At 39.6% G+C, this 15,859-nt stretch overlaps 1 protein-coding gene across 1 annotated transcript in view; it reads right to left on the bottom strand.

Moving 5' to 3' along the window:
* ASZ1 (ankyrin repeat, SAM and basic leucine zipper domain containing 1) overlaps positions 1-15,859 on the bottom strand; it is a 69,716-nt gene that overhangs the window by 13,277 nt on the left and 40,580 nt on the right. Inside the window, exons 6-9 of the mRNA XM_090041567.1 lie at positions 4,708-4,819; positions 4,003-4,137; positions 1,281-1,405; positions 71-146 (exon numbers count right to left, since the gene is read on the bottom strand). Coding sequence (XP_089897693.1) covers positions 71-146; positions 1,281-1,405; positions 4,003-4,137; positions 4,708-4,819 — 448 coding nt within the window. The remainder of the gene's footprint in view (positions 1-70; positions 147-1,280; positions 1,406-4,002; positions 4,138-4,707; positions 4,820-15,859) is intronic.

Below are 15,859 nucleotides of genomic sequence, written 5' to 3'. Positions count from 1 at the left end.
GAAGTATGAAGCACATTTGATAATTTATAAATTGTTTTCCAAATATCCAATTTCACTGCATCAATCTTACCTTTAGTAACTCTGCCATGTGTTCTAGACCAAGACCATGTAAAAACACTTCCAGATCACCAAAAGCTGTATAGGAACTACATAACAATATTAAATGAGAAACAAAGGCGGTAGCACACTTGTTCTTAAAAAATTACTAAAAAAAATGTTTAAAACAATTCCAGTGGACACACATTTGCCAGTTAGGCTGTAAACAGATATCTCACTTGACACAGGCCTGACTGTCTTGATGTTGGACCAAGATCAAAACAGGCGTGGTACAATCATTTACACACGCTGCTCTTTCATGCCGCATTGCATTGCATCCTCCACCAGAAAGGAACATACAGCCTAGCCAGCCTGTACCAGGAAAAGCGCAATAACCTTAAAGAAGCACACAGTTGTGCCCTGGGGAAAAAAAATGTTTGCACATTTTATTCTGCATACTTTAGAGGGACTTGAAACAGGAGAGTGAACTTGAACATCTGTAGGAGCCCAGGACAAAAGGCTTTCAGGGCATATGCAATGTCTATTTAAAGCCACCAAAGAGATACATTCACAGGAGTTTAGGGCTGGAAGGGACCTTGTGAGATCATCAGGTCCAGCCCCCCTGGGCAGGAAAGACAAATAACCCCAGCAAGGTGAGTGTCCAGTCTTCTTTTGAAGATCTCTCCCAAGCAAGGTACTTCAGGAGTTAGGCAAGGCCGCTCAAGAAAGTAATATCCCACAGATAGAAGTGAAGGCACAATTTAGTCAACTTTTGTAACTGGTGACAGTGTTCAAGAGGGAAAGAACAGCCATATTTAAATTGAAAAAAATCTTTAGTAATTCCTAATTTAAAACATCAAATGACTGCAAAGTTACAATTACAAAAATACCCCACTTACCCAGGACGGGACATACAGTACAAATACAGTCCGATCACCAGCCCCCCACCATGTAAGTTAGATATTTTATTTATTTTCAAAGTATAATATATTCTCTTGCTTAGCCCTTCAGAGTTACTGTTTTGATCAGAAGTCAAGTGTAGAGTACAATACATTAAGTATGAGGCCAAATTTAAGATGGGTTTCTGTTTTTCAAAATGGGTTTCAATTCCATATTTTAGCATCACTGTATTATGTCTGACTGTTAAAAATGTAACAATCATACTGATAAAAAAACTATTAAAAAAACTGTGTATTCATTAAATAAAAAACAGGTTTTTTTGCATGACACAATTATTTCTTTACCTGACACTGTGACCTCTAGGTGCATCAGGGATTGCTTTCAGGAGTTTGTGTACAGCCTCTTCCTTAACTAGGCTCTGGAACCTTCCTTGCAAAGGATTTGCAGTCAAGGAAAGTAAACTAAAAAGCTGAAAAAGTCATCGCAACAATTTAGCTAATATTCAAGAATAGATTTGCTTTATCGTGTCCTACTTCTTTACATGGATATATGACTATTTAAATACAAAATGTAAATTCAAAAATATAAAATGAATGAAAATTTGCCAGGGTTAGGATAGGGAAGAATTAAAATAAATCCTCTATCATTTGTGATAAAAGCAAAACATCTATAATAGAGGTGAGCCCACAGAGCTTTAATGTTCAAGAACATGAAGGCTAGTACACCCACCAAATTCCAGTACAGACTGTAAAGCTTCTGTATGTACAGGATGACTCAAGAAAACCATCCTGATTTGAAATTTAAAAGGCAGTATGAGGTCATAAGTTAACTAAAATCTAATATATTCTTTTGTTGGAAAACAAAAATTCTTCACTTGCAAGCGAGCAAACTGTTTCTTAAAAACAAAAGTGTGAATACACTTAACTTTTGTCTATAAATATTTAGTATAAATGAATATTAGTATACAAAAATAGTAATTATTGACACTCAAATAAAATAATTTTTCAAATATTCTGTGGTCTAAGTTTGCACTTAGACCAAATTCATCTAAAAAAAAACTTTAAATGACATGGCACCATTAAACAAGTTGCATCTCTACTTAGTATCCATTGTTCTCATCACTCAAATCTTTACACCAATATAAATTTCTAGTTGAAAATATTCTGCAGTAAAAAAGATCAACAACATTTTTTCTTTTTGTTTTGAAGGCAGCTTGGACAAAAAGCCACTTTTGCTAGCATGTGCAAGGAAAAAAGGACCCTGGTAATCAACTTCAATGATTCATTTACTCAGATCAATAATCCTTGGCTGTCACTGGATTCCAATTCTGGTTCCCTGCCCCTCCACTGCCTGACTTCAGGCAGCAGAGCAGAATACTTGCACTGAAACCCAAGCAACTCCCCCGAAGGTAGAGAAAGCTGGAGAGCCAGAAACTAAAAATAAAGAATTGGATGCCCACACTTGCAGCAGAATGGTCTATTTAACTGCAATAATGCTGTATGCTACCAAGTCTCAGAAAAATAATAAATAGCACAGCAGTAGACCCAGCTACTCAGCGGAACTCTAAAACGAGTGACAATTAAGAGCTGTCAGGAGCTAACAGTCAAATGTCGCTTCACCTTTTTATGTTTTCAAAGTTCTCTCTGTAAGAATAATGGCTGCAGATATGATTTTATAAAAATATGAAAGCTGCAATTCAAGAGTCTGCAGCTACAAAACACCCTACTGACTCAGAGCTTTTTCAAAGAGGAGAGTAAAAATTTGGTCCTGGATCTCACTGTCATTATGGTTCTTTATTCAAAAACACCATTTCCCCATTTCTTGCCATAAAAGAAGCTGAAAGACAAGTTTTGTGCCTCCTCTGGTTGAGTATAATTTTGGTTTTCCTCTTGCCCAACTGTCTCTTGTTGCTCTTCCACTGTCCCTTCTTCTAATGCTTAGGATGAAAGAATTAGGGAATAAATTTCAGATAAGTGAACAATGAGATACAAATATAGAGGGGTCTTCTGAGTTGGCATCACAGCACTGGGAGCTGGCAATACCTGTAACCTTGTTTTGGTCCTAAACAGTCCATAAATTATACCTGGTGGTTATCTCAAATGGTGTTAGAAATCTGTTTGCTCTTCAGTTTTTAGAAAAGGAAATTTTCCTGAAGCACTACAAGAGTGAAGAGTAGACTGTCAGATTAAAAGGAACAGGAACGGATGACATGGCACGTTATTAAAACGTATCTCCTATGTAGCCCAATCCAGTCATCTACTGGCAACTGCATTGTCTAATCCCATTCAAAAATGTATTGGGGGAAGGGGGGGAAGGGAGGGGAGAAACATTTAATATCTGCTCATGGCCTCCTAAATGACATAAAAGGCATTTTGTCCCTCACCATATATTTAGTTTGTCCAAAGGAAGAAAACAAAAGTGTTTGGAGACAGTATGTTCAGAAGCATTCTCTTGAAGTGAATGGATGCTACTAAGGACAACAAACAATCTTGACTATTGGTTCTGGTGCTGTTATTTAAGGTCATGAGCTGACTGAACCTTTTTAGATGTGCTTACTTTGCAAGCACGAATGGTGTAAAATCTTAGTACTCACTATAGAACAATAAAGCCTGAACCTCTTGCTGCATATCTGAGCAATTTTAGAACTTTTCCAGAAAAAGTTTCCTGAATGTAGTCAAAGCTGCACGTTGCAATCTATTCCAAACACTTTTTTGGTAGAAATTAACAAGGTATTTCTCAAATAATAGATGCATAGAATTACCAAATCTGTTTTTTTCATGCAGCGAATACTGAAATCATACTTAAAAGCACGTAACTATTCAAAATTTGAATGCATGGAAGCCGAGACACTTTACAATAAAAGTTCTTTTAGCAACACTACAGATGTGCAATAACTTTAAAATCACAATCTCAGCATATGCAAATATGACTACTAAATATTGGGTGGCTGAAAATATATCCCAATATTAGTGCAAGTACCTAAATAAACATTGCTGCAAAAAGTTGTAACTCAAAGAGAACATTTCAGACAAAACATGAAATTAGGTTATCTGTAGAGACTGATACCTCAGAATATTTATTGCTTTTGGCAATCTCTCCAGCTGTCTTTCCATCTTTGGTTTGTAGACTTTTATCAGCTCCAAGTTCAAGCAGTTTAAAAATTACACGTTTATGTCCCTGTCGTGCTGCCCACATCAATGCCTACATAAAATATTTTGTTTCATTTAGGAAACCAAGTCTAAAAAAACCAAACAGAACCAGAGTTTCTTAATTCCAGTGCAACAGAAAAACTCTCAGGTTGGTCGATATATGGACAACCCCTGCTGCACTGTGCACCTGTGTGGGTGCCCTCCCACCAAAAAGACCCCGCATGGATGCCTCTCCATCGCCCTCTCCACTGCAGCAGTTCCTGCCTGTGTGACCTCCACCTCAACCCCTACGCCAGGCCACGCTGTGCAGCACTGCACCTCCCCCTGGGGCAGATGCAGAACACAGCAGCTGGAGGAGGGAGGGGAAGCCTTGAGACTTTGGCTGCAGTATGGAAAGTGGAGGCCATGCAGGAATCCAGGGGCTTCAACTTAACCCTGTGCAGGCTGCAGGCAGCCCGCAGGCTACCAGTTAGACAGCCTTGTTCTAAATTTTACTTTACTTAAAAACAATGTGATAATTGTTTAAGAACTGTCACATTTTGGAGAATCCCTTGATGCATAGGAACAGAGAGATTTACAAAGAAATAAAATTCTATGCAGAACATAAAAGTAACTTGCTTACTGTGTAACCATTTTCATCCTGGGCATTTATTTGTGAACCATGAGCAACAAGAAGAGCAACAACCTGAGGGTGGCCTTCTCGAGCAGCATACATAAGAGGACTCATTTTTTTCCTGGAGATAGATGGGAGAAATCTGTGTTCAAATGCTAAAACATGGACCATGGTATTAGTTTTATAGCCTCCACTCAGAGCAACACTATACAACAGAAAGTACAAACAGGTACAAAACATTAAATGCATGCTTAGTTTCCATGGATTTTGATGAACATGTGCCTGAAATTCATCATATTCTTAAATGATTTGCAGAACTGAAGCCTGTATTGCCAATTAACACCTATGTTTTCACGCTTCTATTATACAAATAACAGTAAATAGAAAATCAGTTATTATTTAAGGATATTAGTACCACACCATAATTAGCATGCAATACATTATGTAGATGTTCCAATTATCATAAAAGCAACATAAATTCCAGGAAATTCCAGAATGGGACATACTACTAGAGCACTCATAGGACCTTAACTCTTCCCTGACATGACACAGGCAACAGCCTTGAGCTTAGAAATTTTAATGTCTGAAGTTGCAAATTACTTGAAAGTAAGTTTTTAAAAGATATTTTCTTCTTGTCCTCCCAATTAACAGAGAGCAAATGGTGGCAGCCCTCCCATTTAGCCCAAAGTCAAAAAGCAACACTGCAATAAACAGTTAATAGGGGCATGCCTAACTCTTACCAGTGAATGAGCTTCAGCATATGCTAAATACTGTAGTTCTCACTGAAAAAGGACAACTTACATTCTCTGAAATAAATTTTCAAATACAAAAAGACCTTCAATCTTAAAAGTAACGCTTCAAGAAAACAGATTTCCTAGAGAATTCATTTTTTTAAATTTTAATTTGAACTAATTATTATAAGTGCAAAATTAAACTCAATATTAAGGTTGCTTGCAGACATTAAAACAATCCCAAAAAAACCTGGTGCTTCACTTTAAAGTTGGCATGTTCCCACACTGAGGCCTGCACATGCCCAGAAGAGGCAATGCCTTAGTTGGACCCAGCTCACCTGATGTCTGTATATACTGGATGCTTTGGTGGGGCTTTTTTGGCACTTTATCAAATAATTGACTGAATCAGCTTTAGCTAAAAGTGCCAAAAAGCCCTGCTGAAGCGCCCGATCCATACAGATGCTGCAGAGTTAGATCAAAGTAATGTACCAATACTTCCGATAAAGCACAGGTCTTTTTTGGTTTTGTTCTTTTAATGCCTGCAAGAAGCTTAACTGAACATGGATCTGCAAATGATGCTTCCATAATTTAAATACAGAAATAGATGAAAGGACAGTGTCACACTGGGAATACATGTATTATATGACAAAGGTAACATTAAGGGTTTACAGGCTGTATTATTTCCGTCACAGGCTCCTCCTGTACACCTTGGAGCCCAAAATTATTTTAATTAACTTTCATATTTCTCCAGAATCTAGGTTTGTAGAAGTTTTAACAATATATTTTTATGATTTTTAGATTCAAGAAAGAATTAGGAATTTAATAATTAATCTCACGGTACTTTAATTGTTAGATTTTAATTCAATTAAACTAAGTAACTGGTTGTGAAGAATAAAATCTTTTGAATACCAGGAAAAAATATTCAAACATGCTTAGTCCTTATTGTAGTCTCTGTCTGCTATTTTCAAAACCACATGTCAGCATTCATCTTCTACATCCTTCCACCACTTAAGAGTACAATAGGGAGAAGTCCAAGACACTCTTGCTATCCATGTTTATGCCTATATTTCCAAGTACCAGAAAACATGATGAGAGAAGACCTGTTCACTTAGATAAATACACATCGCTGCTCCTCTCTTTAAAGGAGAACAATGTAACAGTGCTCAAGATGGCATTGGTAATGGGAAAAAAACAAAATACAAATACAAAAACACTGAAAAAAACCACAATCTAGGTTCACATAAGATCCTTTGCCCCTCTACCTGTGCTGTGTTTAGATCAGGGATGTTCAACCTCTAGCCTGAGAGCCAGATCTGATCCCTGGTGCCGTGTCACCCAGCCCACAGGGCTCCCCAACCAAGTGGGAAGCCCCTTTGCCTGTGGTCCTACACACTAGATCAGGAATGCTGGGCAGCACAGGGCCTGATTCTGGCATGCAGATTCCAGTATGTTGGGGCCCTAATCCTGACAAGTGTGGCCAGATGGAGGTGGTGCTGGCCCCTGGTACCCCAGAGTCCAACCCTGGTATATGGAACTGGGCAGGGCAGTGCAGGGCCTCAGGATCCAAAAGAGGCAGTATGGAGCCCAATCTGGGTGTGCAAGCTGAATCCTAGTGCACAGGAATCAATCTGAACCACAGGGCGAAAAGGTTGAGCACTACTGGCTTAGACCCATGTTCTTCAACCTTTTTAGACTCAAGGCACTCCTCAGAAAATGTCAGCTCTTAGTTTGCACTCAACTTTTGACTACAAAAACTAAATCAAGAAATTCTTCTGTTGTAAATAACTCAGAAAACCCACAACAGGTTGGAGAAGCAGCATCCCTGAAAGTAGCTCAAGGCACCCTGGAGTGTCATGGCACCCTGGCTGAGGATCATTGGCTTAAAGTATTAAACTATTCAAGGCACAAATCCTTTACACAGATCTACAGTGCCTTGACCACCTGAGCACAATGGGCATCTCTACACGTGCTCCAGGGTGGGAAGTGGGTGATTTAATTAGAGCACCTGCAGCATCATATGTATTGTATCCTGCGCTTCAAAATGGTGGTGGGGACACTGAATACATGTGAATACACCCAATTAATCAAGTCTGCTCCAACATATGCTAATTAGCACACATTGGAGCAGAGGCCCATCACGTGAGGAGGTACCCAATATAATCAACTGTCAAGATGTGTAGCAAAGGATGAAAAACTGTATAAGTACATAAGGGAAAAACATCTAAGTTTTGATTGCTGTGAATGAAGCAGCAATTCTGAGTGGACAGTTATTTTTCCTGCTAGTAATGCAAATATTTTAGCTGTACAAGAATGAAGCAGCATCTGTCTGTTAGCAAGAGATTACTTCCTAAGGGAAAAAATGGAATAATTTAAAACTTTGCAGAGTGTTTTCCTCTATTATTTACAACTGTTAATTACAATATTGACCTCTAGTGGGAAGCAGAAGAATGCATACAGCAAAGCATATGCATCTCTTTCTACACTACCTTAATATTGTGAAATACTGTGTGCTGCCTCTCCTCTTCTAAAAGATAGTTCATCTCTGCTCATCTTCTGCTATTTCTTGTACACAAGGCACTACAGAGAAACCTACTTTGCCAATTGTTCAAATAAAATGAAGAGAGCTAAAGAAGCTGAAGAGCATCAAAGATTGCTGGCAGACAGAAAAACAGATGTACAGCTAAATCTAGTAAAAGACCTGGTATGGATGTGGAGAAAGAGGAGAGCCTTATTAATGCTGGTAAAAACACTAATTGTAAAAATATCTAGAAAGGAGAAAAAAACAATTAATACAGAATAGAGTCTTATATTTTCCCTTAATACCTTGAACATTAGCCCCCTTGTGCTGTTATTTCACAAATCAGTAGAAACATTTTAAACCATGGTACTTTAATTCTGGAGCTATATTGTAATAAACTTTGAAAAATCTCTAATTCTTGGCGATATTAAGGAAGTGGACATCACCTCTCCAGGGATGGAGCTGTTTATTTCTCTACTTTCCTTCTCTTATCAGTGGCAGGTCATCTGATGAATGATTATCATGACACAAAATAACCTCTTCCATCCTTTTTTTTTTTTTTTTTTTAATCTTGCTAATGTTTACACAAAACTTAAATATCTGCATGCACTAAATTACATTTCTGTTCTTGGCATTCCTCCTCTCAACAGTTTTCTTTCTTTATAATTGTTGCACATATTAGCCCACCCTTATTTTATTCTGTTTTCATGATTGTCTTTTATTTTAAGCTGCCCTGAGTCTTTTTTGGGATGGGAAACAGATAAAACAAATTAATATAATGAACTTCCCACTCTGCTTTGGCACAATAAAAAGCAGTAGACAATTTTTTTTCCAGCAAAGTGCAACAGGTCACTTTGCTGGAATTTCTGAAAAAGTTTCAGGAACAAATGGTTTTGAGAGCAGCTGTTGCATAGGCACATTAATCTCGAATACCACACAGGCTGGCATGTGCTTCATGAAATTTTGAGGCTTACCTGCCTTCAAGTACAATTACTGCTGCCTAGAGGAAACATTTAGGTTTTGGGTTTTTTTGGTATATTTTTTTTTAACAAGAGTGGAATAGGTCTTTACTATGCCATGGAGTAGGTCTAGAGCAATCCACTTCACAGCCACTAATGCTGGACACATTAGGAAGAGCCTAGCAACAGCACTCAGAACATTCCATTTTCCATTAGGATGTGCTTATATAACTATTCAATAAAGTATCAAACAACTGACTGAGTTGTAAATCCTAATGCTGGCAAAGCTTTTTGGGTAGCTGGTCCACCAGGGTGCCAACCTGCAATGTAATCAGTGGTCTGTTGGCAGTACCAGGTTTTACAGAAAGTTTCATGCAAGTCTAAAGCTGGGGAGATCATTATGCTTCTAGCTCAGTGTCAGCCGTAACAGAGAGGAGAAATTTAAACGGAGAAAATTGAAGAGGACTTGTGGACATCAAGTAAGGACCTCTGCACCAGTCAGAAGTAGCCAGCATCTCCTCCTATTGTAGAAGCATATAACACTGGTCTGTACAATGATGGAATTTATCTTTGGGAGAGATGATGGCCTATTGGGATCACGTGCAGAAAAAAATGCCACCAACTTTTATCAGCAAGCAATCAGTTCTTCTTGGTTGAGGAACAAAGTGGGACATATACAAAAACTGGCTTCTTTCAGGAGAATCTCTGTGAATAAAGATGAGAAGACAGCTCTGAATTGGGTGTTCTTGCTAGTTTCCTTTGTAATTTGTTCAGGCTTAGGGTAGATACTTTTAGTCTCTTCTGGTTCAAGGAGGGTGGTGGGGGCGCATACAACAGAATTAGGGCTATATAAAAAGAAAATACTACAGTCACTAGTTTCAGTTGCAACCACATAACATTTGCATTTTTTATCTGAAATGTACAAGGGTATCCATATAAAAATATACTAAATAGAAAATTCAGAAAAATATCACCACTTAGAATCAAAGCCAATCCAATCCAGAACAACAAAACAAGAACCCAGACTTCTTTCCCACCCTCTCAAAATTGCATCTAAAATGGTTTTGCAGCATGCCCTTTAAATCAATAGTCAGACTATTCTGGACAAGGGTTGGGAGGAAATATTGAAGTACAGGAGCCCTCATGTGAACAGAATTGATTTTTAACAGTAAGCCAATTGAAAGTTTTAATTGTAAGCTACTGAAAAAATGGTGCCTGTGATGTCAATGAACAGAACATAACTGAGGTGGAAAAAGTTACTAATTTGAGCATTGTTCTACCTGGGGATGGAGGAAGGATGATGGCTTATCAAATGAGGAATCAATTACACGCCAAATCCCAAGATCCATCCATAAGACTCCATAGGAGCACTTGTTAAAATAATTAATTCAAACTGTTCATTCTTACAGCAGGAAGAGTTAGTGCAATTTGGTGCGTTTTGGGCCATAGACAGTTTGCTTCTGGTAATGAGGTTAGTGAGTTTCAGTGCTTGTTTGAAGGCTAGGATGGGTGATTCTGGGAAGATGTCTTTAAGAATTGGGGCTTCTTCTAGTATGGGTTGCAACTGTTTGAGGATTTTCTGTATAGATTTGAGGGAGGGATGATATGCCATAACCCATGGTGTGCAATTCATGGGGGTTTTCATTCTGTACTGCAGCAATTCTTTACATGGTATCCGGGTGACTCTTTCATGTGCTCTCTCTCTCTCTCTGGAGGAATGTCCTTGTTGAGTGAAAGCCTTTTTGAGATTTGTGAGATGGCAATCCCGGGTGTTCTCCTTGGTGCAAATTTGGCTTGGCTGTATTATAGCTTTCTTGGTGTGTTTAGGGTGATTGCTGGTTCTGTGCAGATGTGTATGTTGGTTTGTGGGTTTCTTGTATAACACAGTCTGTATTTTACCATTCTGGATACTGATCACCGTCTAAAAAAGGAGATGTTGGTGCTGGAGTATTCAAGAGATAGTCAGATAGAGGGGTGATAATTGTTGAACGTCTGAAGGAACTCAATCAGAGATTGAAGATTTTCAGTTCACATGATAAACTTGTAATCAATATATCATAAGTACAGCAAGAGTTTGATGGTGCAGTCCTTGAGGAATTCTTCTTCCAGGTGGCTTATAAAAAAGGTTGGCATATTTTGGGGCCATTTTGGTGCCCATAGCCATGCCCATGGTCTGAAGGAAGTGTTGGTTATTAAAAGTGAAGTTGTTGTATGTGAGGATGAAGTTTATAAGGTCAGTAACATCTTTGGGTCTGTACTTTGAGTTGTCATCTTGCTCTTGTAGGTATCCAAGCCTGCCTTACATACTATCCTGGTGTGGGATGTTGATATATAATCTGGTAACATCCAGGGTGGCTAGGAGAGTGTTGCTGGGAAGGTGGTCTATGTTTTTTAAGTTTTCATAGAAAGTCTGTAGCATCTTGGACAAAATTCAGTCTTTGGATGACAAGCAGTTTTAGGACTAATTCAATGAAACCTGGTATTTCCTCAGTTAGAGTTCCATGGCTGGAAATGATGGCCCTTCTCCTATATGAAAATGACTATGACCTTGTACAGATAACGGGAGACCTGGTGGGACTCTACCTATGATTGGTCTATTGCTTTAGAGGGTTACACCTTGTATAGGAAAGACCGTGTGGGGAAGAGGGGTGGGGGTATTACTCTCTGTGTCAAGGATCAATTCACTTCCCTGCAAATGGACTTTTCTAACCAATAAGGGCATCTTGAGACCCTCTGGGTCAAAAAAGGGGAAGAACATGGGGAATGTGACATACCTGTAGGAGTCTACTACAGACCTCCCACCAAGGGGAAGAACTTGATCAGGAATTCAAAAGGGACCTGGTTAAGACTGTGCACTCCCGATGCATGATTGTCATGGGGGACTTCAACTTCCTTGGCATCTCTTGGGATGAGCGCACAGCCAAATCTGACACATCACACAGCTTTCTTGCTTGCATTGATGGCCTCTACCTAATGCAGGACGTCTATAGGATGACTAGAGGAGAGGCACTGCTTGATCTGGTCCTGGCCAAAGGGGAGGACCTGGTGAGCGATGTGAGAATTGAGGGGAAGGTTGGTGACAGCAACCATGAATTGGTCACCTTCTCAGTTTACTGAAGAGCAGGCAAATCCCTCAGTAAAACAGAAATCCTTAACTTTGGGAAGGCTGACTTGCAAACTCAGAGATTTTTGTCAGTCAGGCAATTAGAGGCCATACCACTCCTAGAAAAGGGAGTACACGAGGCATGGTCATCTCTCAAAAACAATCCTTGAAGCACAGGGGAAAGCCATTCCATCTCACAAGAAATGTAGTCAATGGACAAGGAACACCCCTTGGCTGAACAAGGAATTGTTGGACCTCATTAATCTCAAAAGAGAAGCCTACACCAGTTGGAAAACGGGAAGCATCACCAAAGAGGACTACTCAGCACTACCCCACACCTGTAGAGAGCAGTCCAGAAAAGCCAAGGCACAAACCGAACTCAGACTAGCTACAAGAATCAAGGACAACAAAAAGTCCTTCTTCAGATATGAGGGCTGACCAGAACCTGATGGCCTTCATTGTAGAGAAGTGTAAGGTGCTTCCTACGTTGGTAAGAAGAACCTTCAACATACTTACAGGCTCAACAGCTTGCTAACATCACAACCGAAAGAGACTTGGGGGTCTTGACTGACCACAAGATGAATATGAGCCACCAACGCAATGCTGTGACTGCAGAAGCAAACTAAACTCTGGCGTGCATCCACCGATGCATCTCCAGCAAAACCAGGGATGTCATCCTCTCACTTTACTCGGCCCTGGTGAGACCACAGTTGGAGTACTGCATCCAGTATTGGGCCATCCACTCTAGGAGGGATTTGGAAAAGCTTGAGAGAGACCAGAGGAGAGCCACTTGTATAAGCCAAGTCCTGGAGGGCAGACCATACGAAGAGAGGCTGAGGGACTTGGGATTCTTCAGTCCGGAAAAAGAGAAGGCTCAGGGGGTTCTAGTAGCAGCCTACAATTAGATAAAAGGGGTACATCAGGAGCTGGGAGAACATCTGTTCACCAGAGCTCCCCAAAGGATAACAAGGTCTAACAGCCATAAACTCCAGGAATGTAAAATTATACTAGACATAAGAAAAAGTTCTTTACGGTGCAAGTGTCCAGGGTCTGAAACAGACTCCATCCCAGAGGTGGTGCAAGCACCTACTCCGGACTCTTTCAAAAAACATGTGGATGTTTTTCTTGCTGGGGTCACTTGATCCCAGCTCACTTCCTGCCTAGTAGGGCTGGACTGGATGATTTCACAAGGTCCCTTCCAGACCCTAATGTCTATGAAATCTATGAAATGATAGGTCTGCTGTGGTTCCCTTGTTCGTGGATTTTAGGAATCATGTAAAAAGTCCCTGGGTTAGGTAGTGGAGGGATCAAGGTTCTGTAGTTTTTCGTGTAGTTGTGATGGAAATGATTTGATGGAATTGTTGAGTTTCAAGGTGAAAAGGGGAGTAGGATCTTCCTGTAGTTCTTTGTAGTAGGTGGTGTCATAGAGTTGTCTGTTGGCTTCTTTTATGTAGTCTTCACAGTTAAGGATGACTAGGCTCCTCCTTCAACTTTTGGTTTTATTACTATTTGGTGGTTAGATCCTTTCTCTCTGATAGGGAGAGGCTGTTATGGTGGCATGTGTTGTTATTTCATTGTTCATTCTTTCCCTGAAGTAGTCAATATAGCGGTCAAGATTAGAGTTTCATCCACCAAATGGAAATGGATCCAAACCATGCCATGACAAAAATGTAAAACCTGCCAACATATCTTCACCACCCCCACAATTACTACACTTGGATCTTAGAGCTACACCTCCAGAAATGTAACATAAAACTCATCCAATGCACCAAATGCCCTGATGGAAAATATGTAGGAGAGACCAAACAAGAACTGCACACCAGAATGAACACACACTGAAAATCTATTAAAGACAGGAATGCCACATTACCTGTGGGGGCACATTTCTCACAAAAAAGCCACCCTCTCTCCAATCTCTCAGTTCTAATCCTCAAAGGGAACTTACAATACACTTTCACAGATGTGCTCATGAACTTCACTTGTTCAACCTCCTGGTTACAAAAAATAATGGACTAACTATAGACATTAGATTTATGATATATTATCACCTGCCTAACATCTGACTCCAGGTACCTCTTTACTACTTACCAGCTACTTTCATTTCCCTTCCCTCCCCACCACTTGTCTCTCACCCACTGACTTCTCAGTTTGGATCTGCACTGACTGCTTTTCTTGCATGCATACCAGCCTCTCACTTCTTTACTATTCATTCCATCCAGGAAGAACACACACCAACTGCAGATGTGTCCTTACCCTGGTGAAGGGTATTTATACCCAAAAGTCTGCTAAGAAGAATTTTTCCAACTATATGAGTTGGTCTAATAAAAGATATCAGACTTACCCAAAGAAGTTTGTCTGCCTATGTCCTTAGACCAATGGAGCTACAACCTATACCCCACTAAAAGGAGACATGACAGCAACCTTCAAATACCTGAAGGGCTGCCATAAAGAAGAGGGACAGTACCTTTTTTCTCTTATTGCAGAAAGGAGGATGCAGCCCAAAGGCTTAAAATTACAGCAAAGTTTAGATTGGCTATCTGGGGGGAAAAAAAAAATTTCTTCACTGTTAGAACAATGAAGCAGTGGAATAGCTTGCCTACGGAATTTGTGGACTCTCCATCAGTGGAGGTGTTCAAGATGTTGGATATCCACTAGTCAAGGATGATCTAGACATAGCTATACCTATGTTCAATTATGGGAATCGCCTATGCTTCTGGGCTTTGCTTGTTGCCCGACTCCACCCCCACACAGTGTTTTTAAGCCTTTCTATGAGGCATTGGGTGTTGGCTACAGGCTAGCTACAGCCAAGGCTAGGGACTTTGACCAGTTTTTGCCAACACTCCTGCTGGGACCAAAGCAGGGGGTTCCTGGCTAGAGGGTCTTGTCCCTCCACTCAAGGTTGACCCATTATGAGGGCTCCTATGCTCTAAGAATAAATAAAAGGTAATTTTAAAAAAGGCCCAACAGTTATGTTTTTATATATATCTCCACTAGAGGGCGACTAAAGAAAGCATCTGAAAAAAGGGATCTGATTTTCCTAAGAGATCATGCAAAATAAGCAAATCAAGCACAATGAAAACATAAACAGTAACTATATTTCCAACTGACATGACTAAGTTTTTCCTTTCTTTTTTACTTTTAAGAACATACACATGAAGCAGTGATCGTCATCAAGAATGTATGTGGCTCTACAATGCTAACTATTAAGCATATCTGACACAAACATCTCTGCCATGAAGGTGATCCTGTTTCTCAACATACATAAAACATATGGTACGAGCACAGGCTATCCTTTTATAAAAGCCATTTTAAGTATTATCTAAAGCTAGATTTGGCAAATGGCAATCACTGAAAACATTCAAGGCATCAGAAATGCTATAAAAAATACAACTCTACAATATTAATGATAAGAATGCACACAGCATCTTAATTTCAACGTAGACAGGTCAGATCTCAGAACTCATATAAGAAAACTGCTGTGCAACATATGAGATGAAAAAAGTTTTCTTCTGCATGCTTTGCAAGCCAAATTAAGACTTCTTCCACTTTCAGTTCATGCTTATGCTTGACACATAAAGATAAACTTACTTTTTTTGTTTAAAAAAAATCCTTTAACTAATTTAGCTACTACCACATCAACCAGTTTCATGACAGCATGCTGGCAACTTTTGCCTAATTTAAAATATTTTCTCTTCAGATGCAGAGATCTGCTATTCTTGGCAAACAGACATTTCTACCTGTCCTCTTAGGTTAAAGACAAGCTTTCTGTAGTAATTAAAGGGAAGAAAACATCTCAACTTCTGCCTGGACAGATATTCTTCTTTCCTCCAGAGAAGGGAGATTCAAAGAA

This window comes from Crocodylus siamensis, chromosome 4 (assembly GCF_052110815.1).
Source record: "Crocodylus siamensis isolate JL-2025a chromosome 4, ASM5211081v1, whole genome shotgun sequence".
Classification (NCBI taxonomy): domain Eukaryota; kingdom Metazoa; phylum Chordata; order Crocodylia; family Crocodylidae; genus Crocodylus; species Crocodylus siamensis.
The sequence above is the reverse complement of the archived record's forward strand: the minus strand, read 5'-3'. Positions and strand labels throughout refer to the sequence as shown.